General features: G+C 33.7%; 3 protein-coding genes and 1 long non-coding RNA gene across 7 annotated transcripts; 3 read left to right on the top strand and 1 right to left on the bottom strand.

Annotated features, from left to right (window-relative positions):
* Positions 1 to 7156: 7156 nt before the first annotated feature.
* LOC107411491 (potassium transporter 1) lies at positions 7157 to 12511 on the top strand. Of its 3 annotated transcripts, none has more exons than XM_025071244.3 (9): positions 7157 to 8168; positions 8319 to 8562; positions 8990 to 9235; positions 9994 to 10044; positions 10140 to 10400; positions 10482 to 10534; positions 10660 to 10774; positions 10859 to 11113; positions 11192 to 12511. In XM_025071244.3, the coding sequence occupies exons 2-9, from the start codon at positions 8346 to 8348 to the stop codon at positions 12151 to 12153; spliced, it is 2160 nt and encodes a 719-aa protein (XP_024927012.3). In that variant the 5' UTR covers positions 7157 to 8168; positions 8319 to 8345; the 3' UTR covers positions 12154 to 12511. The 3 variants fall into 3 exon arrangements, with proteins under 3 accessions (XP_024927012.3, XP_015874573.3, XP_015874574.3); XM_016019087.4 differs by having other exon boundaries at positions 7157 to 7424; XM_016019088.4 differs by having other exon boundaries at positions 7158 to 7474.
* Positions 12512 to 13066: 555 nt separating this feature from the next.
* On the top strand, positions 13067 to 16438 carry LOC107411501 (pyruvate decarboxylase 2). Its single transcript, XM_016019099.4, has 6 exons — positions 13067 to 13703; positions 14248 to 14411; positions 14519 to 15169; positions 15267 to 15384; positions 15583 to 15771; positions 16072 to 16438. Exons 1-6 carry the CDS (start codon positions 13185 to 13187, stop codon positions 16240 to 16242), a joined length of 1812 nt encoding a protein of 603 aa, XP_015874585.2. The 5' UTR covers positions 13067 to 13184; the 3' UTR covers positions 16243 to 16438.
* A 3605-nt stretch (positions 16439 to 20043) lies between these two features.
* LOC107411513 (INCREASED PETAL GROWTH ANISOTROPY 1-like protein 1) lies at positions 20044 to 23112 on the top strand. 2 transcript variants are annotated; one of them, XM_048468612.2, is made up of 5 exons: positions 20044 to 21279; positions 21362 to 21678; positions 21771 to 21882; positions 22300 to 22431; positions 22498 to 23112. In XM_048468612.2, exons 1-5 carry the CDS (start codon positions 20647 to 20649, stop codon positions 22576 to 22578), a joined length of 1275 nt encoding a protein of 424 aa, XP_048324569.1. In that variant the 5' UTR covers positions 20044 to 20646; the 3' UTR covers positions 22579 to 23112. The 2 variants fall into 2 exon arrangements, with proteins under 2 accessions (XP_048324569.1, XP_048324570.1); XM_048468613.2 differs by lacking the exon at positions 22498 to 23112 and having other exon boundaries at positions 20052 to 21279; positions 21362 to 21686.
* LOC107411515 (uncharacterized) lies at positions 23102 to 23753 on the bottom strand. The gene is made up of 2 exons (XR_001580878.4): positions 23539 to 23753; positions 23102 to 23397 (listed from the first exon to the last, which is right to left on the bottom strand). It is a non-coding gene; the product is annotated as an uncharacterized LOC107411515 (long non-coding RNA).
* Between the last annotated feature and the right edge of the window lie 2019 nt (positions 23754 to 25772).

Genomic DNA, 25772 nt, shown 5'->3' on the forward strand with positions numbered 1-25772 from the left:
GAGCTTGGGAGAGAGATGATTTGTGTAATGGGTAATGTAATTTTTAAAGTCTTTAAACTCAAGAGCGAGGGAAAATGACTTATTCTGGGAAGATTATCAGCTTGACTCTCTAATCCCTAAAGAGGAAGAGACCCATGTCTGTTTCAGCGATTTGAGCTCGAATGGTGCTTCATTGATGGCTCGGAAAGAATCTGTGGACTGGATTTTGACTGTTAAGGCGCACTATAGGTTTTCTGCTGTGGCCGTTGTTCTTGCCATGAACATCTCCCGTAGAAGCGTTCTTCGTCTTCTTCTTCTTCTTCGAGCTTCGGCCTTTTCTGTAATTCTTCCAACACAAAGAAGCATTTCGGGTGAGTTTTCGTTTCATGATGAAAAAAAAATAAAATAAAATGGATAACACTTTCTGCTTGCCTCCCCATTTCTTGTCTTTCCTGCTCTTCTTTTCTCTTTTGTTGTCCAACGTTTTGTTTTAACCATGGCCATTTCGGACTACTTTGTCCCCTGGTATCTCTTTAAATATCTGTAATTTCTCATCGATTTCTCACTTGAATTGGGTATTTTTTCAAAAAATTTCAAAAACCCACCATTTTTTTTTAAGGGCATGGAAATAAGAGAAACTGTGATTTATTATTAGCACTTTTGGTATTGTGCACTTTTGGTATTTTTGCAGTCATTCAGGAAATTAGACCCAGAAGATGAGAGCATAGACTTGTATATGTGCAGAAATATTTAGGACAAATACCTTAATTTCAAATTTGAGTATTCACTTGATTCAAACAACCAACTATAGAACATTGTCTGGTCATATGCATCTTCTGTCAAGTCATATAAGATCTTTAGTGATGCAATGGTGTTTGATGAAACTCATTGCTTGACTGTATTTGATATGCCACTTGGGATATGGGTTGGAATGAATAATTATGGTATGCCTTGCTTCTTTGGTTGCTTGCTTCTGCGAGAAGAAAATCTGAGGTCTTTTGATGGGCATTGAAGGTAATAGAGTGAAAGTAGAGTACACTACAAATATACTATTAGTCATTTTGTGCAGAAAGGAAGTGGGGTTATTGGTCATTTTGTGTAGAAATTATGATAATATAAATTTTTTTGTTAGTCAAACCATCTATTGTATGGCTTGTGGGTGTAATTGCTATTTTGAAGGATAAGACGTGAGGTTCCTCATGCTCATGACTAAATTTTATATTGATTACTCATATGACTTTATGGAACTAGGTTAATTAATCTTTAGACAAGCATGTATTCTATCAAACTGTTCTAATAATATCATCACCACTTGCTTATTTCCTTCTCTTTCTGTTATGAAGAGAAAACTAATTTCTACTTATATATTTGTTATGTCATTTAATTTTATTTTTCTAAAGCCTACTTGACAAATAATCTATTTTATTATTTGTGAAAATATTAGTCATCTTTGTAAAAGTCATAAACTTCATATTTCATTTGATTATTGTAATGTTTTACGCTTTGATATGTTATTTTGCAGTTGGGTTACACATTATTGATTGATATTTATCATTCTCTTGTTTCATTTGGATATGTTATTTTGCAGTTGGGTTAAACATTATTGATAAATATTTATCATTCTCTTGTTTTTGATTGGATATTTTTTAGTGTTGACGAGTTAAGGAAGCTTTTGTTTGACAAAGATGCATACCATCAATTTTTACTTTCGCTCGATCAAGTTAAAATTCAAAATAATGTACGTACATAAGCTTTTTCTCTTATTTGGGAATCTGTCTGTAGTACTTAAGTGCATAAAGTGCATGCATCAACCCCTTTTTAAAATGCTTGTTAGTGAATATTGGGTATTGTGCTAATACAATGACTTTTGTGCTTGATTTATATGGTTTATTAATGAGCATGGTGGTTTATGCCTTCCCAATATATAGTAGTTTCACTATTGTGATACTTGAGTCTATGTTCTGATTATTTTTCCTAGATATTTTTTTGCAACTTGACAATTATCAGCTTAGAGATGAAATTCACCAATAAACACTGCAGCTAGTGAGTTATTTTTTCTTGTTATCTACTAGTTTTTGTTATATCAGTCATGCACAATTGGATTATGCATGGAGAAATCTGCTAGTTCTTTTTTTTTTTTTTTTTAATTATATATATATATATCAGTCAAGCACAATTGAATTATGCATGGAGAAACAGATCCTGAATTTATTTAAACTCCAGGGGAGAACTTGGAAAATGAACCACGCATTATGGAGCTCAGAAATCAGGTAATATTTATCTTGCTTTCTTTAGGTAGTGTCGAATTTATTGTGTTGATTGTGAAACATTTTCTCCTGTTTGTATGGTCACAGTGCAGAATTATTAGAACAACAGAGTTGGCTGCTACATAGGAGAAGCTACATGAGCTTGAGAGACAAAAGGAAGAACTGTTGAGGAACATTAGTGAAGGTGCCCCATATGCTTTTAATGGTGTCACTAAAGTTTGGCATTATACCAATTGTGGTGCCAGTTGGTGTTCGAGATTTTGACATTGATGGGGAACATTGGGTCAAGTCGGGATTGATACCAACAGAGGCTTTTGTAGGAGCTGTAATATTCTCTAGGAGCTGTAATATTCTCTTGTTTTTATTCATAAAACACTTGTACAATTTCCTCTTGCTAATTCAGATTTTGTTTTTAGTTTTTGTACATGATTCTCGTGTCAATATGATGTGTAAGGATCCAACGGTTTCGTCGGTAATTACCGAAGGTGTACAGTCAATTACATTTTACCAATTTTTTTGGGCTCCACAAGTCCCATAACGTGTGTTGAATGCAAAAAAATAAAAAATATAGATTCTAAAATTATCCTAGGGAGAGAAAATCCCAAAATTGCTTAAAAAGTTCTCAAATTTTGCAAAAAAATTGGATGACTGTATTCCCTCGGTAATTCCCGAGGAAATCGTCGGTAACCAACACATACCCTCTGAAAAAAGTACCGACAGTTTCGTCGGTAATTACCGAGGGTGTACAGTCCATCACATTTTACATGTTTTTTGGGTCCCACAAGTCCCATAACGTGTGTTGAATGCAAAAACATGCAAAATAGGGATTCTAAAATTATGCTAAGGAGAGAAAATTCCAAAATTTCATAAACATGTCTCAAATTTTACAAAAAAATTGGATGACTGTACCTCCTCGGTAATTCCCGAGGAAACCGTCGGTAACCATCCACATATCCTCTGGAAAAATTACCGACGGTTTCGTCGGTATTTACCAAGGGTGAACAGTCATCATATTTTTTTGCAAAATTTGAGACACGTTTAGGAAATTTTGGGATTTTCTCTCCTTAGCATAATTTTAGAATCCCTATTTTGCATGTTTTTGCATTCAACACACGTTATGAGACTTGTGGGGCCCAAAAAACTTGTAAAATGTTATGGACTGTACACCTTTGGGAATTACTGACGAAACCGTCGGTAATTTTTCCAGAGGGTATGTGTTGGTTACTGACGATTTCCTCGGGAATTACCGAGGGTGAACAGTCATCCAAATTTTTTACAAAATTTGATACACTTTTATGAAATTTTGGGATTTTCTCTACTTAACATAATTTTAGAATCCCTATTTGCCATGGTTTTGCATTCAACACACGTTATGGGACTTGTGGGGCCCAAAAAATTGGTAAAATGTTATGGATTGTACACCCTCGGAAATTACCGACGAAACCGTCGGTAATTTTTCCAGAGGGTATTTGTTGGTTACCGACAATTTCCTCGGGAATTACCGAGGGTGAATAGTCATCCTATTTTTTTGCAAAATTTGAGACACTTTTATGAAATTTTGGGATTTTCCTGTATTTGTGTGTTCGTGTAAAGCCGTTTGTTTGGTTTTTTGTATTTGTGTGTTCGTGTAAAGATGTTTAGAAAAAGTTGATTTTTGTTTAATTTAAAATATAATAGGATATGTAAGTAATTTTTTTTTGTTTGAAGGTTACAATGGATATTGAGGGGTAGAACAAAAAAGATATCAAGTGGGGGGCAAAAATCATTAACCTCGGTCCTATGAGGGTATTGGGCCGAATTCCCCAACTTACAATTGAATAATGGACCTTGGATCCGAAAGTTCGGCCCTGGCTTGGCTCGGCGACAATGCATACAACCACTTTTGGATACACATATAAAAAAAAACAAAAGAAAAAAACGAAAAAAAGAAAACTTTAATTAATTATTCAGTTTCACAAAAACAGAGTATATAAAGTTCAAATCTCTTGGCTATATTACGGCTTAAAATTATAATAATACCACACTGAAAGTAAGTCCAATAAGCTTGATGTTTATTTAAACTCACTTAAGATTCTTTAGTCTCCGAGACAGGTAATGAGGGCTTGTAACCAAGAGGGGCTTACAATGGCTGATTGTGGTTAGAGGCTTGTGTCAAACTGAGTGTGTTTTGCCTTGAAACACGTTTTTGCAAGTGGGGTGGCGTGGTTGAATCCAAAATTTTTGTATCTTTGAAGTTCAGAATTTGGAAGGGAAAAGAAAAACGAAAATCATACATGGAGCAATGGGGCATGGCGGCAATGCCAGCTGAAGATATATATGCACACGTGCCAAACATCTGAAAGCTTGATGGTGATTTGATGATGGGGTAGCCAAGAGTCCATTCTAACACTTATGTGGGGACCCAAAAAATGCATCACTTTTTGTTAGCCCATGAAGGATAAGGCTTAGCCCTGCAAAAACATCTTACATTATTAATCGAACTTCTTCTGGTACATCCTTCCAATTTCCAATTGAGAAAAAAGAGGCAGTGATAGTGAAAAGCTATTGGTATTATGGAATTAGCTAAGCGACCAACCAATCTTGAAGGGGCTTAGCATTGAATCAAAATGGGGCCAACCATAAGAGAGCCTTAAATATCTGACGTTGAAGGAACACCTACCTTGTCCTTTGCATTTTCACTTTTTCATTGACTCTCTTTCCTTCTTTATCCCCCCAAAAAAAATTATTAAAATAATAATAATTTCATGCTCTTTCCATGCAAAATTTGAAAATGCACTCAACTGATTATGTCGTATAACATTGTACGGGTTGGAATCCAACCCAATCGAATAATAAAAGATAAACAATCCAAAGAATATTTTGTTGTTGGGGGCAGAGATATATAGATAAAACTTAATATCTTAGTCCTTAACCATTCATTCATCTTGTAGTAGTCCAATTCCAAACTCAATAAACAATTATTTTTCTCCATAATGCAATTTGTAGAGTAGTTCGGCTGGAACCCCATTGTTTTTGGCTTTTTTGCTAGAAACAAAGGAAGTCAGTTTTTTTTTTTTTTTTTTTTTTTTTTTTTTTTGGGGGGGGGGGGGGGGGGGGGCTGCAAAATTTCATGTCCTAATTCTAATAATACTATTTGTTTATGGTCATCATGCAAAAACCTCTCTGGCTGGGCCTTGACCCTCATCAGATTCCATGGAACAGTCACCATCAGTGTGGGCGTGTGCTTAGAGATATCAGAAAGAGAAAAAAGATAAGAGTCAAGGATAGGTTAACATCATTTATATATATATATATATATATATTATTTATATTTTCTGTTTTGGTTGGAAAAATCAAGCTTATTATTAGCATCTTATTCTATTGGTAAAAGATGCACATCAATAAGATCAATATCAAGTTGTATCTAATTATCAAAAAATAAATAATAATAATAAAAAAAATCTCAACTTGTATCTTTGAAAATGGCTTTCAGAAATTTGAAAAATGTATTTATATGTATATATATATATATATAGAAGTCGGCAACTCAAAGGGTTCAAATCTTTGGTCGACATATCCACTATCATAATGTATAATTGGAAATTTGTTTCTTACACTCTTTCACTTTCTAAGTTAACAGAGATCATGAAATTTTATTTGGGTTTGGGCACAAGTTTCTAAATAATGTATATTTTGAGTGATTGAAAAGGGTCCCAACACCAAAGAAAATAATTAAAAGGAGACAAATATGGTTATCCTACCCCTTCATCATCAACACACTGTTTTTTTCATCAGTTTTTTTATTGCATATAAACATTATAATGCATTTATTTCCCACCAACCTTTTCGTATTTTGAAAATCAAATGCATGTCCAAAGTGTTAGCTATGGAATCCCTTCTTGCATTACTTAGTAGATTTTTGGTTTTAAGCGTTGATCATTTAATTAATGTTGAAATAATAGATTTGATGGAGAAGTGACATTTGGACAAAATGAGTTAAGAAAGTAAAAAATGAGGGGTCACGAGAACCAAACAAGTTGAATAGAGTTGTATGGGAACCTTATTTGATCCATTAGTTCAACTTTAATCAGGTGGCCTCTGCATGATTAGCCACCACCACCACCACCATTTTGGATGTGTCACGTTGCTAAGGTTCACTGATTCACCATTATTGGTTGACTTAGAAGCCAAAACTTTCCTCATGACAGTTCAGTTTCTATGCCAATTAGTCACCAAGAGGTAAGGTTGAGGAATAGATTAGGATGTCCAAGTAAACCAGATGCTTGCCTACTTTCTTTGAATAGAACTTGGTCTGTCAAAACTTTTCTTTTTAATGAATTCAACGTGAATATAAGTAATTTCAACATATATGAAAATGGACTCTCTAGAAAAATAAATGATTTCCTGCTAGAAAATCTGCTGAAACTTTCAATGCGACATTATCAGGGCCTATCATATTTCTTATATAACAATAAATTTCTATAGGCTGAAATCATCAAGATTAAATAAAAAGTTGAACCAATTTATCTTTTATATGATGAAAGAACATGTACACAATAATACAGTTAAAGCATGTGTTAAAATTTCTTAGGAGTAGGATGGTTTAAAATCTAACAACCTGCCAAGAAAGGAAAATAGATTAGGAAAGACCACATGAATGGGAATTTACAATAATAACAAACTCATTGGATTACTACAAGTTTTCTTTAAGAAAATCGACTTCCTTACTATGCCTGGATCACTTGTTGGCTTATTATTATTATTATTATTTAATAAAAAAAAATTAAGAAGAAGAAGAAAAAGAACCTTTGGGGATTCACTCATTGGAGTTATTTAACTTATTTTATTATGTTATTTAAACATAAAAATAAATTCCCGCGGCTTAGGGGGCAAGGATAATATAAAATCATGAAGAGCAATGAATACAATTTGCTATTTTTTTGACATACAGTGTAGAATACTTGCCTCTTTACTACTTACTGCGTCTTTCACTTCCTACCTTCCCTATGTCCTCTCTCTCTCTCTCTCTCTCTTTATATTCTCTTTTTCAGTCTCTCTTCCACCCCACTACTTCCTTGCCTGCCTCTGCGGCTCTGCCTCTGCCTATCCCTCTCTGTCTCTCTGTATCTCTGTATCTGTCTATCTTTCTAAACCATGAACCCGTCTGAGGATTTTGTAGAAGAGGGAATATCTCAACGGGTATTCTTTCCTCTCTTGCCCTCTGAATTAAGCAGTCACCATTCTTTCATGTCAGTGTTTAACTCCTTTATCTCCCCTTTATTTACTGTTCTTTCTTGTACAACACCATTGTTATAGGATAATCACTTAGTATGTTCTTCTAGCAAAATGGGTGTGTGTCTTGTGGTATATCAGTCATTATTTCAAAGCTTGTGCCTTGGACCAAAAAGGGTTTTGAGTGTAATGCTTCTCTTTAAATTTTAACGGGTTTTGAAGAATGACTATAATGTGCAATAGTAGTGGTTTCCTATCTGCTTTCTGTTTTCTTTCTTTTTCTTCATCTTCTTCTTCTTCTTCTTCCTCTTCTTTTTTACTTGGTTCTGGTTTCTGGGTAAGTTAATTTCTTCCACCATAATGGGGGTTCTAGTAAGATAACTAAAAAGAGTTATTAATGATGAAGAAAAACATATTAGTTAAACATATTAGTAGGTCTTGCTTTCACTACACTAAGCTCTGCAAATTCAGATAACTCCCTTGTCTGGAACTGAAAATTTATTCCTTGACTCCCTCAAGGCAGAATATGTCTGCAATTGGAATGGAAAGCTATGAATGTAACATGAGCTTACATTCAGCTTCTCTTCTGCTGCATAACCACCATAAACTACCACCAAGAAGGACGAATTACTAAATCGATGGTGTTCAAGGGTTTATCCTATTAGCAAAGTGTATAGTGTTTAATGAACACTGGGACTGAAACAACATCAAGTAAATTTATATTGTGCTTCATTGTTTCTGCCGAAAATTAGCAAAATTATGAACTTTCATGAGCAGTGTAATGCTAACAAATCTCTTTAAGCTTCTTTCTATTGATGTCTTTCTAAACCATTTAGTTTCTATTTTGCTGTTCTGAATCAGAACTTGAAGAGGGCGTCCTGTTCAACTATGCTCACATTGGCTTATCAAAGTCTTGGAGTTGTATATGGAGACCTCAGCACCTCCCCTCTTTATGTTTACAAGACCACCTTCTCTGGAAAGTTAGGCCTTCATGAGGATGATGAGGAGATCTTTGGGGTGCTTTCCTTTATCTTCTGGACTTTTACTCTCATTGCTCTCTTCAAATACATTTTCATTGTGATGTCAGCTGATGATAATGGTGAAGGTAGGGCCTTTTTTTGGTTATGCCAGTAGTTTCTGGTTGCTTTTTCAAATAAAGGATTTTGAGCCTGTGACTCCAAAATCATACAGGTCCCTCAACCTTCCCATCACTATGTTATGGTTACATCATAAAGAGGAAGTCACTTCTGTCTCCAATCATGGCATTGCTTTAACACCTTTTTATTTATCTTTATACATATACATTTCATTTTATTTAGGATTTTGTTGAAATAAATTAATATTTGTATCAAAGGTTCTATACCATATAACTAAATTCTGCAGATGCTTCAGTTAATAATTTGATAGACCTAGGAATAATACTCAGCAGAATATACTTTAATTTATTTGTGGGAGTGATTAGATGAAGCTCAATAACTGCAGATTTGGACATAAAAGAAAGTATATCAATGTATTATTGAAATATGGTGTAGGTGGAACATTTGCATTGTACTCTCTTCTCTGTCGTCATGCAAAACTAAGTATTCTACCTAATCAAGAGGCCACAGATGAGGAATTGTCTTCGTATGTGACAGAAGGACCTACAGACTCGTCGCAGAGTTCAGCTCTGAAGCTGTTCTTTGACAAGCATGAAAATTTTAGAAAAGGGCTCTTGGTTTTTGTTCTGGTGGGAACCAGTATGGCAATCGGTGATGGAGTTCTCACTCCATCAATATCAGGTGCCTGGATCTAGTACTAATTGCAATTCTCTATCAACTTTTCAATTGTTTATTTCATGACTCATGCAAGTTCCATTACCTGAACTTTTAACCTTCTCAACTATGTTTCTTTACTCCAGAAGTTATGAGTGTGGGCATGAATAGGTATTAGATGCTTAAATAGTTTCACAAGCATCACACTATTTTTTATCTATAACCAATGACTTTGTTTCTGATGTTTTCATTTAGACAATTCTAAATGAATTTCAGTTCTTCGATGTTTCTCACTTCCAAAACATTGTACCCTGTAACTGACCAAGAAAACTAATTTGCTGTTTCGCTAATGCAGTCTATCTAGTTTGGTTTTTGCTAGACAAAAGGCACTGGTTAATGGTTTTGTTCTCTTTCTTTATTTTCAGTTTTTTTAGATTATTCTTAGTCTTACCAGGTGATTTCACAAAGTAAAATGGAAAAAAGGAAGATACATATGCATCCTTTAAGATCAATAGCCTTTGGTCTTTCTGGTTATTATGCATACTGTATATGGATCGGCAGATGACTTAGTCCCTGATTCTAGTAGATTGCAATAAAGAGAATTGTTGTTGTGTGAGCATGATAAGAAAAACTGGGTTAAACATAAGTTTGTATGCTGACATGAAAAAATATTATACTATTGTTTGAAGTATTCAATTCTCTACGGGCATTCTTTTCCTCTTTCTTTTGTCTTCTCCCTCTGCTGGTATAAAATTGTCTGATAGATATTTCATTTATACTTTCAGTTCTTTCAGCGGTCTCAGGAATTAAACTTAAGATCACAGAACTTCATGAAAGTGAGTCTATGTTTTTTCTTTGTAATATACCAATAATTTTATTGTTTAAAACATCATCACCCTCTATTAAAGTTCTATCAACCTCTTTCTTTCAGATTATGTTGTAGTAATCTCATGTGTCATTTTGGTGGGGCTTTTCTCCCTTCAGCATCATGGAACACACAGAGTTGCTTTCATGTTTGCTCCAATTGTCACAGCATGGCTTTTGTGTATTTGCGGCATAGGGATATACAACATATTCCGGTGGAATCCGCGCATATTTCGTGCACTTTCCCCTGCTTACATGTTGAAGTTCCTTAAAACCACAGGTGTTGAAGGATGGGTGTCACTTGGTGGAGTGGTTCTTTCAATAACAGGTATACCTCCTTTGAAGTTCTGCTGCAGTTAGTGAGTTACTTGCAGCTGAAGAAACTAATTTCGTTGGAATACCATTTCAGGTGTGGAGGCAATGTTTGCTAATTTAGGCCATTTTTCTCCTTTCTCCATCAAGGTAAATTCAGATTCTAATTAACTAATTTCACAGAAATACTTTAAGATACTAATATTTTATCGCTGCGCACTTTCTGTTCTATCATTTCTATTTTAGTGTTTAATAGTTTAGTATTCAAATTCCAGATAGCTTTCACATGTCTAGTATATCCCTCTCTGGTTTTTGCATACATGGGTGAGGCCGCATTCCTCTCTAAGCACCGTGAAGATATCCAGAGAAGCTTCTACAAAGCCATACCAGGCAAGAAGTTAAATGGAATATGAAAATTGATTGACATAGTTCTTTTCGTCTTTTGTACTGATTTTACATTACCATTTTGTGCAGAAGCTGTGTTCTGGCCAGTGTTTATTGTGGCCACTTTCGCTGCTGTGGTAGGAAGTCAGGCAGTAATCTCAGCTACATTCTCTATGATAAGCCAGTCATGTGCACTAAATTGCTTTCCACGTGTTAAAATAGTTCATACTTCGAGCAAAATATACGGTCAGATATACATTCCTGAGGCCAACTGGATGTTAATGTGCCTTTGTTTAGGTGTGACAATCGGACTAAGGGACACAAACATGATGGGGCATGCATATGGTACAATTCCAAGCCGATTCTCTTTAGGGAATTCAAATCATTCATAAATAAAAGTTGATAATTTTTCTTGGTTTGTAGGTCTTGCAGTCACTACTGTAATGTTTGTTACAACTTGCTTAATGGCTCTGGTGATGACAATTGTGTGGAAGAAAAATATAATTACTTCCATATCATTTTTGGTGTTTTTCGGTTCAATTGAACTGCTCTATATTTCGGCATCCATCAGCAAAGTTCCAGAAGGTGGCTGGATCCCGCTTGTGCTGTCTCTAGTTTTCATGGGTGTAATGTACATTTGGAACTATGGGACAAGGAAGAAACACCAATTTGATGAGGAAAATAAGGTCTCAGTGAACAGAATAGTGTGCTTGGGGCCTAGCCTTGGTATGGTTCGGGTACCTGGAATTGGAGTTGTTTACACCAATCTTGTAAACGGCGTTCCAGCTGTTTTTGGACACTTTGTAACTAATTTGCCTGCATTCCATCAGGTATTGGTTTTCGTTTGTATCAAATCTGTTCATGTTCCTTATGTCAGGGAAAACAAACGGCTTGTCATTAGTAGGGTTGGGCCCAAGGAGTACGGAATGTTCAGGTGCATTGTGAGATATGGTTACAAAGATTTGCAACAAGAAAACTACGACTTTGAGAACAGATTGGTGTCTGGAATAATACAATTCATAGAAACAGAGGAAGAATGTGTTCTGAAACCAACCCTGCCAGAGCACACCTTCATGGACTCAAATCAAGAAGACAACGTGGTGCATTCTTTAAGTGATTTTCAAGTAACGAAATCCGGAATTGAGCATTTGGAAAATACTATAATCAAAGATGAGTCTCTGCAGATCTTGAAAGCCAAAGAATCTGGTGTTGCTTATATTCTTGGACAATCTCATGCAAAGTCAAAGAAATCATCGTCGGTTTTGAAGAAATTTGCTATAGACATTGTGTATGCATTCCTGAGCAAGAATTGTAGAGGGCCTGATGTTATTCTGAATGTGCGTCATACTTCTTTGCTGGAAGTTGGAATGATTTACTATGTTTAGCTTCTGAATGAACCCTGCATCTGGGTACGAATGGTCTTCGTTAAAGCTGTGCCTGAGATGTTACATTCTATCCAAGCTGACATATTTATGCCTACACTTGGTCTGTGACAAAGTAGCTTATATGATTATATTTGGCACAAAAGTAGTGTTGCAGAACTAACATTTACCATAGTTTTTGTATATTCTGGTTGTCGTTTCTTCGAGTATTGACTTCCCCATAGATCAGAGGTGTAATATCAGTTCCAAAATGTTTTCTTTTTGATTGGTTTTAGAGGGGAAAAAAGAATCCCAAATGTCTGTGGTATACAAGTGAAGTTCCTTTGGCAAACTGAACAATATAAGAATTAAGGCTTTCATCCTTAATATCCAACATACATATATATATATATATATATGACAAAATTTTGAAAAATAAGTTTATACGTGCAAATTATATTAGTTAGCGTTGGCAACATAATTGCAATTGTATTTTGGTCATGGAAAACTTTTTCCTTTCCAATAATGAAAGAGATCCCCTCTAATAAGCAAACATTCATATGTTTGAAACATAAGTTTTTATGTTGAAGAACATACATTTAGAGGTTGTCACTTGCCCAATTATTAATTAAGGAGGCATACTAGCACGTCAATATGGTTTTCAATATAAGGTAGCAATAGATTCATGATAATATAATCCACTGCTTTTTGGTTAAAAAAATTACAAATAAAATCCAAATATTAATTTTTCAGAAAATATGTTTTTGTTATGTTAAAAGTTTTTTTCCTTTGTCCTGTAGTCCGAATCATTAGCATACATAAAACGAACCGGTCTTCACAAGTAGAACTTGGATCTACTTTCCCTTCTTTCACGCCAAACCATCCATAATATTCACTCACTCTCTCCCTTTTTCATTCACTTTCCAACTTCTCCTATTCCCTCAGTATATATTTTCCTCTAACTAGATCTATTTCTTTTTCTCTATTTTTAATTAATCAAACAAGAAAACTTTTTTCCTTGCACAAATTTTCTTGGTTCTGTTTTGGATATAAACATGGACAGTGGCCCAACTGAGTCATGCAAACCCTGCAACAACAATGTTGGGTGTATTCCTCAAAATGGTTCATCCATCATTCATGACTCTCACCCTCCTTCAACCATTGCCTCCCCTGATTCCACACTTGGCCGCCACCTTGCTCATCGCCTTGTTCAGATTGGCATTAACGATGTCTTCACAGTTCCCGGCGATTTCAACCTTAACCTTCTCGACCTCCTAATCGCCGAGCCTGGACTTAAGAATATCGGTTGCTGCAATGAGCTCAATGCAGGTTATGCTGCGGATGGCTATGCCAGAGCTCGTGGTGTTGGTGCTTGTGTTGTCACATTCACTGTGGGAGGGCTTAGCGTGCTTAATGCCATTGCCGGAGCTTACAGTGAGAACCTCCCTGTCATTTGTATCGTTGGAGGGCCTAATACTAATGATTATGGAACTAATAGAATTCTCCACCACACCATTGGATTGCCGGACTTTAGCCAAGAACTCCGGTGCTTCCAGACTGTGACATGCTATCAAGTAAGCCATACTATATATATCTATGTGTAGAATAAAAATAGTATATAGATGAAAACGGCACTTTGGATATTATATTTTTAATTTATAATGGACGACATGGTAATATATATATTTATGTGTAGAATAAGAATAGTATATCGATGATAACGACACTTTAGATATTATATTTTTAATTTATAATGGATGATATGGTGACATGATAAGTTATGTAAGTGACATCATAATGAATGATTTAAAATAAAAAATATAAATGTGTATTGCTACATTATCATATCTTTCACTATACATTGAGATATAATTACCAAGAAATCAAATATCAGTGTATTTAATATGTATGAAAAATTTTGTTTATATATTACAATATATATATGGCAAACTTGATTTCATTGGATTGGAAATATTCAGCTTGAGCATATGTAGAGCATTTTCATTTCAGGTTAACATGGAGATTTTGATTTTGGATTAATCTTTTTTTTTTTTTTTTTGGGGGCAATAAATGGTGATGATTCTGATTTGTATCATTTGCTTCAAATATTGTTTGTAGGCTGTGGTAAGTCACTTAGAAGATGCATGTGAACAAATTGATACAGCCATTTCTACTGCTCTTAAAGAAAGCAAGCCTGTCTATATCAGCATCAGTTGCAACTTAGCCACTATCCCCCATCCATCATTTAGCAGAGAACCCATTCCATTTGCTCTCTCCCCCAGGTACACTTACTTTGTTCTCATCCGAGTATTCTAATTCCTGGTTTTAATTTTTTTTTTTTTTTTTAATATAAACTATGCACATATAATTGGAAGATTCCCTGATACAGATTGAGCAACAAGATGGGTTTGGAAGCTGCTGTGGAAACAACAGTTGCCTTCTTGAGCAAGGCAGTGAAGCCAGTGTTGGTAGGAGGGCCAAAACTCAGAGTAGCGAAGGCCACTAAGGCCTTCGCCGAACTGGCTGATGCCTGTGGCTATGCGATAGCCACCATGCCATCAGCAAAAGCGCTGGTACCGGAAAACCACCCCCACTTCATAGGAACATATTGGGGCGCAGTTAGCACTGCCTTCTGCGCCGAGATTGTGGAATCAGCAGATGCATACTTGTTTGCCGGGCCAATCTTCAATGACTATAGCTCTGTTGGCTATTCCCTCCTCCTAAAGAAAGACAAGGCCATCATAGTGAATCCAGACCGTGTGGTGGTAGCCAATGGCCCTGCTTTCGGATGTATTCTGATGAAAGACTTTCTTCAGGCACTTGCAAAGAGGATCGACCGTAACACAACTTCTTATGAAAACTACCACAGGATTTATGTCCCAAATGGTGTTCCTCTGAAATCAGAGCCTAATGAGCCATTAAGAGTCAATGTTATGTTTAATCATATTCAGAAAATGCTTTCTGGTGATACTGCTGTGATTGCTGAGACTGGAGATTCTTGGTTTAATTGCCAGAAGCTAAAGTTACCTGAAGGATGTGGGTAAGCAACAAATTATAATTTTAACAAATTAGTTTGATATTTGAGCTAAATATTTCTTTAATTACAATGATGAGAGAAAGAAAAGCTGGTGCTGCAGGTATGAATTCCAGATGCAATATGGTTCAATTGGATGGTCTGTTGGTGCTACACTTGGTTATGCTCAGTCTGTACCAAATAAGAGAGTCATTGCTTGCATTGGTGATGGAAGTTTCCAGGTTAGAAATTCACAGTACGAGCTTTAAAAAAAAAAGGCTCGTCTGGGATGCTAGACTCCATTGCATTGGGAACTATATTAAATTTTTACTGTACCAAACTTAAAATAGTTCGATTCAATCCAAATTAAGCAATCAAACATCCCAAACCAGCGTTAATGGTATTAATTTCTTAAAAGCCTGGTATTTTGGATGGCACAGGTAACTGCCCAAGATGTGTCAACAATGATAAGATGTGAGCAAAGGACAATCATCTTCCTAATAAACAATGGAGGCTACACCATAGAAGTTGAAATCCATGATGGGCCCTACAATGTAATCAAGAACTGGAATTATACAGCTCTAGTAGATGCAATCCACAATGGGGAAGGCAAATGTTGGACCAGCAAGGTTAGTTTTCTTTAATTATATGTGTATGTATATATATAGTTTTGTTATAAAACGCGTGCATGCCTAGTGTATTAAATGCATGCATATGAAATTAAATATAATTTGCTTTAAGATGTAATTTGGCATGCATATATTTGATAACATGTATGTTAAGGATTATTCTCATTTGTAATCATAAATATAACATGCTAATAATCCCATTATATATATATGCATATAAGGTATTAGCCTTTTATCATATCGACCTAAAGCTGTCTGGTATGCTTGACGGTATATTATTGATTTGTTTTTGTATGACAGGTTCGGACCGAGGAGGAGCTAATTGAGGCCATTGAAACAGCAACAGGAGAGAAGCAAGATTGTTTATGCTTCATAGAAGTGATTGTTCATAGGGATGACACAAGCAAAGAACTGCTTGAATGGGGTTCCAGAGTCTGTTCTGCCAATGGTCGCCCACCAAATCCTCAATGAAAATCATCCTTCAAATGCTGAATGTCATTACCAAAAGAATTCTATCTAAACTTATGAAGCATTTCTCGTCCTTATTAATTCTTATTAACATTTTCAGCAAAATGCAAAATAATCATTTTTCTTTCCACAAAATGTACTTGATCAAAATTTTAAAAATAATAAAAATGAAGTACTAATAAATATATCCTTTAGTTAATTTTGTTTTTGTTTTTTTTTTGGGGGTGGAGACACTTTTCTTAGGGTTTAGTTTAACATACTAAACCATAACCATAAATTTCAAATATTATCAATTTTTTTTTTTTAATGGTGTACACAAAAAAATTAGATTAGAGGATTTATATCTCAAACTTTCAATCTTTATAAATGGTGTTCAACAGTCAAAGATATCAAATTGATCTCGTTTGAATCAAGTTGGGTTTATTCCAAATTTAATAAAAGGTTGTGGTTGGAATTTGAGTCCAATGTCCGATTATATTATATTTATTTGAGTACGATGAATGGACCATGATTAAGAGGTTCACCCACTTTCTTACATTATGGTTTTTTAGATATACAACTAACATGGGCATGAAGTTATATTAGCATTGGTACGCTACATGAATTATAAATTTCGCTTCATAACCTTGAATTAGAATTTTTCTTTTTTTTATTGGTGAATAGAATTTTACTTCTTTCTATGTTTCTTAAATAAATCAAACTCCGCCTTCTTTGTCATGGGGCTGCTAGGTTTAATCAATGTTGTGGAGTGCTTTAACCCTAAATTAGATTTTCTCTTTCTTTTTCTTTTTTTTTTTGGATATTCTTTACTGATTAGGGTAACTTTTTGGGCTAACTCTTTGGAACTTTTGTTCTGCACCACACGTTGTTTGTTTTTAAATCTAAAGGGTTAATATATCGAATACTCATAAAGTCTGCTTTAATTTACTCAACCAGATCTATTGGTTTCATATTGAGAAGAAAAAAAATAAAATAAAATCTATTGGTTTCTGGAAAGTATGGAGACAGAAGATAATTACATATATAGGAAAGAGATCATAATTTTTCCAAAGGCTAATTGCTGCTTAACGGAATAGGTATACTTTGAATTTCAAGTTTTAAAACTTACCATTTAGTTACTTAATAAGTCTTTTTTTTTTTTCTTTTACTTTTTTTAATGAATTTTCTTTTTAAGTAAGGGTGGTTAATGACATTTTCTTACTCCACCAATATTAAAAGATAATTTAGTTTATTTTGTTGTAAATTAGTTTAATTTGTTACAATTTAAATATTATAATTTTAGAAATATGTATTTTAATCCAAAAGAATTTTACTGGATCAAAATACAATAAGTTGAAACTTTTGTTTGAACAATAAGCAACTTATAGTAAAAATCTAATTTGAATGGGATAGTTAAATTAAAATAGTAATTGTAATTTCAATTGCATTTTAAAGAATATAACAAATTAAAATTTAAAAGACTAAATTAAAGTGTTTTAATCTGGATAGTTAAAAAAGTACAAATACTCCAAATTAGAAGATACGTTGCAATTAATCCTTTCTTTTCAATAAGTTAGAAGAAATTATATATGACACCTTTTAATGCCAATTGAACTTGGACCAAACCTAGACAATGATACAAATATTAACCCTTTTTTTTGATGAAACCACTCAAAAATAATTTTTTAAAAACAAGTAAAACGATACCTAAAGAAAGTTGTTTGGAGGATGGATTGGCATGTATCTGCACATCCAAAGGTATCAAAATTTGATTAGAAAAAAATAATAATAAACAAAAAATGGATAAATAAAGCGTTTAAGTTAATATGGGTATTACAGAGGGTATAGTAAGCAAGCACAATAATGAAATAAGTAGGGTCATTATTGGTACAGTGGACTAGTTCCTCAGCATTGTTGGTCTTAAATGGGCGGTGGAATCGATCTTTTTTGTTTAAAAATCAAGCATGAAGGCCAATTCAATACAGATCGAGCCAGCTGTCGCTGAGCCAACTCATACTCTAAAGTTTTGTACCCCAAAAATGCCTTCCCTTTTCATGTCATTAACCATAATCTAACTAAAATTTTATATAATATCTTAATATATATATATATATATATATATATATATATATATATATATATATATATATATATATATATATATATATATATATATATATATTTTCTTGAGAAGTTAACAAACCTAAGATGATATAATCCACAAGATTTTATGTTTGGAATAAAAAGAAAGATTTGTTTTAGTACCGTTAAGTGCATTTAAAGTCACATTTCCAATCATAACCTTAAAATGAATTGAGTATTAAACATTCAATTGGTATCTTTTGGAGAAGGAAAAGAGATTCCAAACTTTTTATCAGAGCCATGCAATATGGGATATTACAATTATTGGAGGCGGTAGTGTACTGAAAGACCAAACATTGATTAGTTACTAACCAAATTATGCATTCTTTCAGACAAAAAAGAAAAACCAATTATGTATTCCCTTGGTCATGGGGAATATATATTGAAAATTAATGTAATACCAAACGCACATTTGCTCAGTCTTTTTTCCCGCCTCCATTATAGGTAGTGCATTTTTATATTTATTTTTTATTTTATGTTATTTACAATTTTATACATAATTTTCAATAATTTTTCTATTAAAACATCAAATGGTTTTACCATCAAAATCATATTTATCGGTTTTGAATCGGTTTCTATATAAATTTTGAAAAACTACCTAAAAAGACAAAACAAACTTTACTTGGACTCACTGAATGGATAATAGAGGTTCTGAGTAGTTTTATATAAGATCCATTATGACATTGATAATTCCTATATATATATAATTCATATTTGGCATTGCCATACTTTTTCCAATTGAGTCTTCAACAAGTTGCTACCTATCACCCTCTGAGGTTCCCTTGGCGGTGGGGAACTTGGGCTACTGGAAAAAAGAAATGGGTCCTCCAGAAATTAAAGCTGGATAAAAGTGAAGGACTCCTACCAGATCATCAAGAAGAATATTGCTTTTGAAGGATTTCCAAAGATGATCTACTTATCTAAGACCCCTATAAAACACTGCCTCAACTTTTTGTCTCTTGGGAATTTGGTAGAAATAAGGGGCATAGGAACTACTACCTCTTAGCCTCAGTGGTTTCAAAGATAAGATGTAGACCTGTAAAAAGGACACCTCATCCTCAAATGAAGGTATCGGCCTCCTTCTTTATGGGTCTTTCAAATAAGTTTTTTAAGCATTCTACTTCCCTCTTTAATTGGAAAGCTACGTCAAATTCATAAATAAGTTGTGATAACAATGAAAAGCAATCTGCAATACATACTTATACAACAGTGACATCCTTGTAAAGACATTATTAAACGACTCTGATTGCCAAGGGAATACAATATCAGACCCCTTTTTCCGTATCTTTATTATTATTGTCAGTATTTGGGTAAAGACAGAAAATGCAATGCAGGAAAATCTCATTCTGGTAGTCTGTAAATATCAGTGCTTTTACTTTCTCTTTAATTTTTCCCCTGTCAGCATCCTTTCTTTGTTATTATTCATTTCCTCTCTCTTTTTTCTTTTTTTTCTTTTTATTTTTTTTATTTTTTCTTTTCCCCTTTTCCCATTTGCTTCGCAAGCAAAGAATAGCAAAACCCAATTCAATTTCTTCATAATTCATTACCGACTCTTAAATCAATTAACATTTTATCAAACATGTGCACAAAGGGTTTGAAACTAAGATTGACCTAATAAACTCCAACATCCCAGTCAGAGACTTACACTTGGACCACATCGGTTGGCTACGCAAGCTTTACAAAATGGGGTTTTTGGGGCAGTTGTAAGTTTGCAATCAATCCTATTTCTTGCACTATTTGAGTCACACTTCTATAAGACTACGTGTAAAATGTGAAAGAAATTACATAGCTTGGAATGTGATCCTGACTCTGAACACATACTTGGCAGCATGCTGACGAAAGCAAATTAAAGAAAATATTCGGATCCTTGTGAACACAAAAATGAAAATGGATGTTATGGTAAATTTGACCAAAGAATTAAATGTTGTACCTAACATGACTTCCTAAACATACTAGCAACTTTTTATGCCAGCAAGTCTAAGTAACCTTTCACCTACAAAGAGAAATTAAATTAAATCTTCATATAAAGCAAATGAAAAAAATTTCATATACCAAAAACATCCTTGTGAGGATTAATGCTCTCTGAATGCCCACAACTGCCATTATCAGCACGGTGAAGGGCATTCTCCAGAGCGTCACTCGTCAAACTGAAGTGATACCAACCTTACTTGGAAACTGAAAGGACATATAAAAGAAAAAAGTTCCACATTTCAATGCGATTTCTAACTCCTCCCCTGTCATCCTTCTAGTGAAAGCAGAGGCCTAAAAAAAAAAAAAAAAAAAAAAATGCCTCCTGAAGACGAGGATTCCGAGATCACCCTCCTGAGAAGAGAACTGGAAGCTTCAATGGCGAGGACTAGATCCCTGGAAAAAGAAAATGGGGAACTGAGACAAGAAGTGGTCAGACTCAGAGCACAAATTAGCACCCTTAAAGCATACAACAATGAGAGGAAATCCATGCTCTGGAAGAAGCTACAAAACTCCATGGATAACAACTACATTGATGTAGCCCCACAGAAACCATCTCTTTCTGTTAATCTGTCAGGGCAGAGTCCAGCAGTAGAGAAACTACATCCAAGACAAGATTTGTCAGATTCAGCAGCCATAAAGGAAAGACCAGGGAGAGTCCCTAATCCACCACCACGACCTCCTGTTTTAACCTCTCCAGTTTCACCTAAGGAAGGAGGAGAATATAAAGTGTCACCAGCACCAGCACCACCACCTCCACCATTGCCCTTGAAATCACCAGTTGGGTTGAAAGCAGTGCGGCGTGTGCCAGATTTGATGGAGCTGTACCGTTCACTTACAAGGAAAGATGTTCATCCGGAGCATAAAACTAGTCCTGCAGGTGTTCCAGCATTTGCACTTACCAAGAACATGATTGGTGAAATTGAGAATCGATCAACTTATATTTCAGCGGTGAGTTTACTATTCAAACATATCATTCATTTCTAAATATTAGAAACCAACATCAGTTAACACCACTAACATTGATGAACAGGTAAAATCAGAGGTTGAAACACAAGCAGAATTTATCAACTTTTTAATTAGGGAGGTGGAGTCTGCAGCCTATAGAAGGATTTCTGATGTTGAGGCATTTGTAAAATGGCTAGATGAACAACTGTCTTCCCTAGTTGATGAAAGGGCAGTATTGAAGCATTTCCCACAGTGGCCCGAAAGAAAAGCAGATACAATTCGGGAAGCTGCTTGCAACTACCGAGACCTAAGGAACCTTAAATTTGAAGTTACATCATTTGAAGACAACCTGAAAGATCCTATGAGCCAGGCCCTGAGAAGGATGCAAGAATTGCAAGACAGGCGAGCATGTATACATTTAATTAGATTACAACCAACTTAATTATCATTCAAAACATAAAATTGTTTACAATATCAAAACTTTAAATTTGCAGGTTGGAACGCAGTGTTAACAATACAGAAAGAACTAGAGAAAGTACTAGCAAGAGATACAGGGATTTCCAGATCCCTTGGGAATGGATGTTAGATACGGGGTTGATCGGCGAGGTAGGTAGCATGAATCTTGATTATTACCATATGGAAGTAGAGTCCAACTGATAACAATACCTTACCAATAACTTAAATAACTGAAAAGCACAGCATCACTAACAAATTAACCTTTACAAATTTCGACATTTCTAGGTAAACCATAATTCGGATATGCTGTCAATACAAAGTTATACTCCCTATGTGCCTCTAGAAATGGACTCCACTAGGTAAATTTTGTGACTGCCTCAAAATGAACCTTTACAAAAGACTTCTAAAACACAAAATTAGGGCAACCACAATACTTCAACCAAATGTAAAAATGCTTTTACTAAAACTAAACTGATTCTTCAAGCAATCTTGCATGACCATTCCACAACTCCCTTATTCCTAAAAACCTAACATCTATACGAATTAACAACATAATTTTACTTGCAGATGAAACTAAGCTCACTGAGGCTAGCCAAAGAGTACATGAGAAGGGTCACCAACGAGCTGCAATCTAATGAAGGTTCAAAAGAAGAAAATCTCATGCTACAAGGAGTTCGATTTGCTTACCGAGTACACCAGGTAGATAACACTGTTACTTTAGATCATTAATTTTATGTACATTGCCATAACTTGAGGAACATTCAGTTTGCAGGTGGTTTTGATTCAGAGACCATACAAGCATTTGAAGAACTTAAGAAAGTAGGACTGAACGGTAACACAAAATAGATTCTGTCAACAGCCCCAAAATGAGATTGAATATTTAAACTGCTCAATGAAATACAAGCAGGAAAATAGAAATGTATCTGAGAATGGCTGATCAAATATTTTATGCTTGTGCATATCTGGTGAGAATACCAGATTAAGCTAGTTTTGTCGATAAATCTGTGCCTTTTTTTTTTTTCCCTCTCTTTTACTTTTTTTCCTCACACTGATAAAGAAGGATTGCATAATTACAGTAGAGCATAAAAATATCATAATATCCCATATCCAAAGAAGTCACCTTTTCTGCTACAATACCACCATAACAGCAATTGCACCTCTTTTTTTTTTTTTTTTGTTATCATCCAGATTGATCAACGCCCTTTACATTTCTTAGAACCAGCACCCACTAAAGATCTAGCTCGGGTTGGTTTATACAAGAAAATCCTACCAGTTTCCGAGCAATGATGCAAAGGGCTCTGTCAATCTTTTCTATACTCATCCAAACAAACAAAACACAATCAAACCAAATAAAGAACAAATAACCAGCTAAAAAAGAAACTATTAAATTCATTAGAAAATTAGAGCTTAACAAAACAAAATGCCAATTAAAAATACTAGAAACTGTGAAAAGAACAAGGGTTTAAAAAGCCCAAAATGTTTCACATAGAAACTAAAAAAACACCTACAGACTAAATGAGCAAGAAAAACTCAGAGAGACAGAAATGCCATGCGGAAGAGCTTCGGTAAGTCACTGCTACTGACAATGCAAATCGGCTATTACTTGGATCTCTGCCTCATCTTTCGGCGCTTCCTCTTCAACCTCCTCATACGCTTCTTCTTCCACTGCAAAAAAAAAAAAAAAAAAAGCAAACCCAGTTGTTACAGTCAAATACCATATATTTAAGCACTCTTAGGCAAAGTTAAGGAAAAAAAGAAAAAAAAAAATTTCCCCTTTTTGGCAGTGTTCTTTTAGCTATAGAGTACCTTGGCTCTCATGGTGGCGCTGCAGCAAAAGTCCTAGAAGCTCCTTCCTTGATGCCCTGATATACCAGATGCAAAATGGCGCTGTGCCTAGGGTTTTATGAAGGGCGTCGCGACGTATATAAGCAAACCCTAGGTATGGTTTGGAATTGGACCGTCCGGAGAAACAATTGGACCTGTTATTTTATTGGGTTTGAACCCGAGACCTTTTTCCTGGGCCCAACTATCAAAGAAATCCAATTATATTGCCCTCAATGAAATTGGGCCATGTCATATATTGTTTGTTTCGGATCTCCAATTCCAATAATAATTAAAAAAGCAAAAAAAATTAAAAATTTGTTAATTCAACCATTACACGTTTTGCAGTTTACACCCAAACAACGAAGCGTATCGTATTGCCATTAAAATTAAAATTAAAATAACAAAGTGTAAATTTTCAAATCAATATAAATATCGAAATTTAAAATATAAAAATTTATCTGAATATATCAGAAAATATCGAATATCGATAAAAAAATTATAAAAAAATATAAATTTTTTTAAAAAATTTTAGAATTAACTTATTTAATCAATCAATTAGTAAATTTTTATTAAAATTTTAGAATTAACTTATTTAATCAATCAATTATCAAATTAATTATAAAAATTATAAAAATATAAAATAGATATTATATTTTTCTTAATCAATTTAATTTATAATAAGCGATAATGATCATAAATAAATTATTATTAATAAAAATATGCAAAAAAAAAGTAAATATTTTATAAAAATTGTTTATTAATTAAGATAAAACAACTATTAAAATTACATTATATTTTATAAATATCATCATAATAATCTTAGAATTCTTAAGTGGTTGAAAATTGTTGGTCTCTCTCGCGTTATTACTTTGCAATATAAAATATAAAAAATAATTATTAAAAAATAAAGCTTATTGATAATAATATAAAAATATTATATTATATTAAATTAGTATTAATAAAATTTAAATTAATAATATTAAACAAATAAAAATAATAATAGAATATATTATATTAAACATTAAAAACAACTATATTTAATATAAGATCTTTATGATTAACATATTAATAATTATATGAAAATTTATTAAAAAAATACATCCTTTAATAATTATTTTTCATATTTCAAATCTCAAAAATAAAAATAAAAAAGAAACCAACAATTTTGAATTACTTAAAAGTTGAATGAGTATTGAGATGATATTTATGAATATAATATAGTTGTAATAATTATTCTATTTTAATTAATAAATAATTTTATTAATATATATATATATATATATATATATATATATTTTTCCATATTTTTATCAATAATAGTTTATTTATAATCATTACAGCTTACTATAAAATAAATTGATTGAGAAAAATAATATTTATCCAATGTTTTTATAATTTTTATAATTAATTTGGTAATTGATTGATTAAATAAGCTAATGCTAAATTTCAACAAAAATTTTCATTTTTTTAAACAAATTTTTACCAATTTTCATCATTTTTTATAATTTTTTTTGGATATTTCCATATAAATTTTTATATTTTAAACCTCTAATATTTCCATTGATATTGAAATTTTAAATCTTATTTGAATCTAATGTCTATATAATCATACTAAGCATAGGCTTAATTTGTAATTAACATAAACAATAATATAGAAATTAATTTTAAAAAATGCGTAACTTGCATAATCAAAACCCACCAATAAACTCTAGGAATGGCAATTTGGTCCCGAATGACCCGATATCCTTGGTTCATTGCCCCTAATGGGACGGTTTTTCTTTGAAAAATTATGCTTGTGGGACGGATTCGGGGCAAATACTTAAAACCTGAATCGAGGATGGGCCGGAGAATAAAAACCCTCGCCCAAACCTAACCCAGTATATATCTATATATATATTTTATAATTTCATTTATGTATGTAAAACATCATTTTCTTCTTTTCTTATAAGCCTTAACACTAACAGCCCTCAAGCCATTGACTTTCTCCAATCGTTCTATTGTTGCCTAATAGCCTTGGCATTCAGTTCTCCGATCGCTTCTCTTATTGCTCCGACTTTCTCCAATTATTCTGACTCTGAAATTTGGTTTATCTCAAAGCATATTCACTTTCTTAGATCATTCTGAAAATTCAAAGAAATCTTCTTCTCCACCTGAGGGAGTTCAAGAAGTTCAAGAAATCTTCTTCTCCTTGCTTAGGTACAATCTTCATCATATTT

This window comes from Ziziphus jujuba, chromosome 10 (assembly GCF_031755915.1).
Source record: "Ziziphus jujuba cultivar Dongzao chromosome 10, ASM3175591v1".
Lineage (NCBI taxonomy): Eukaryota > Viridiplantae > Streptophyta > Magnoliopsida > Rosales > Rhamnaceae > Ziziphus > Ziziphus jujuba.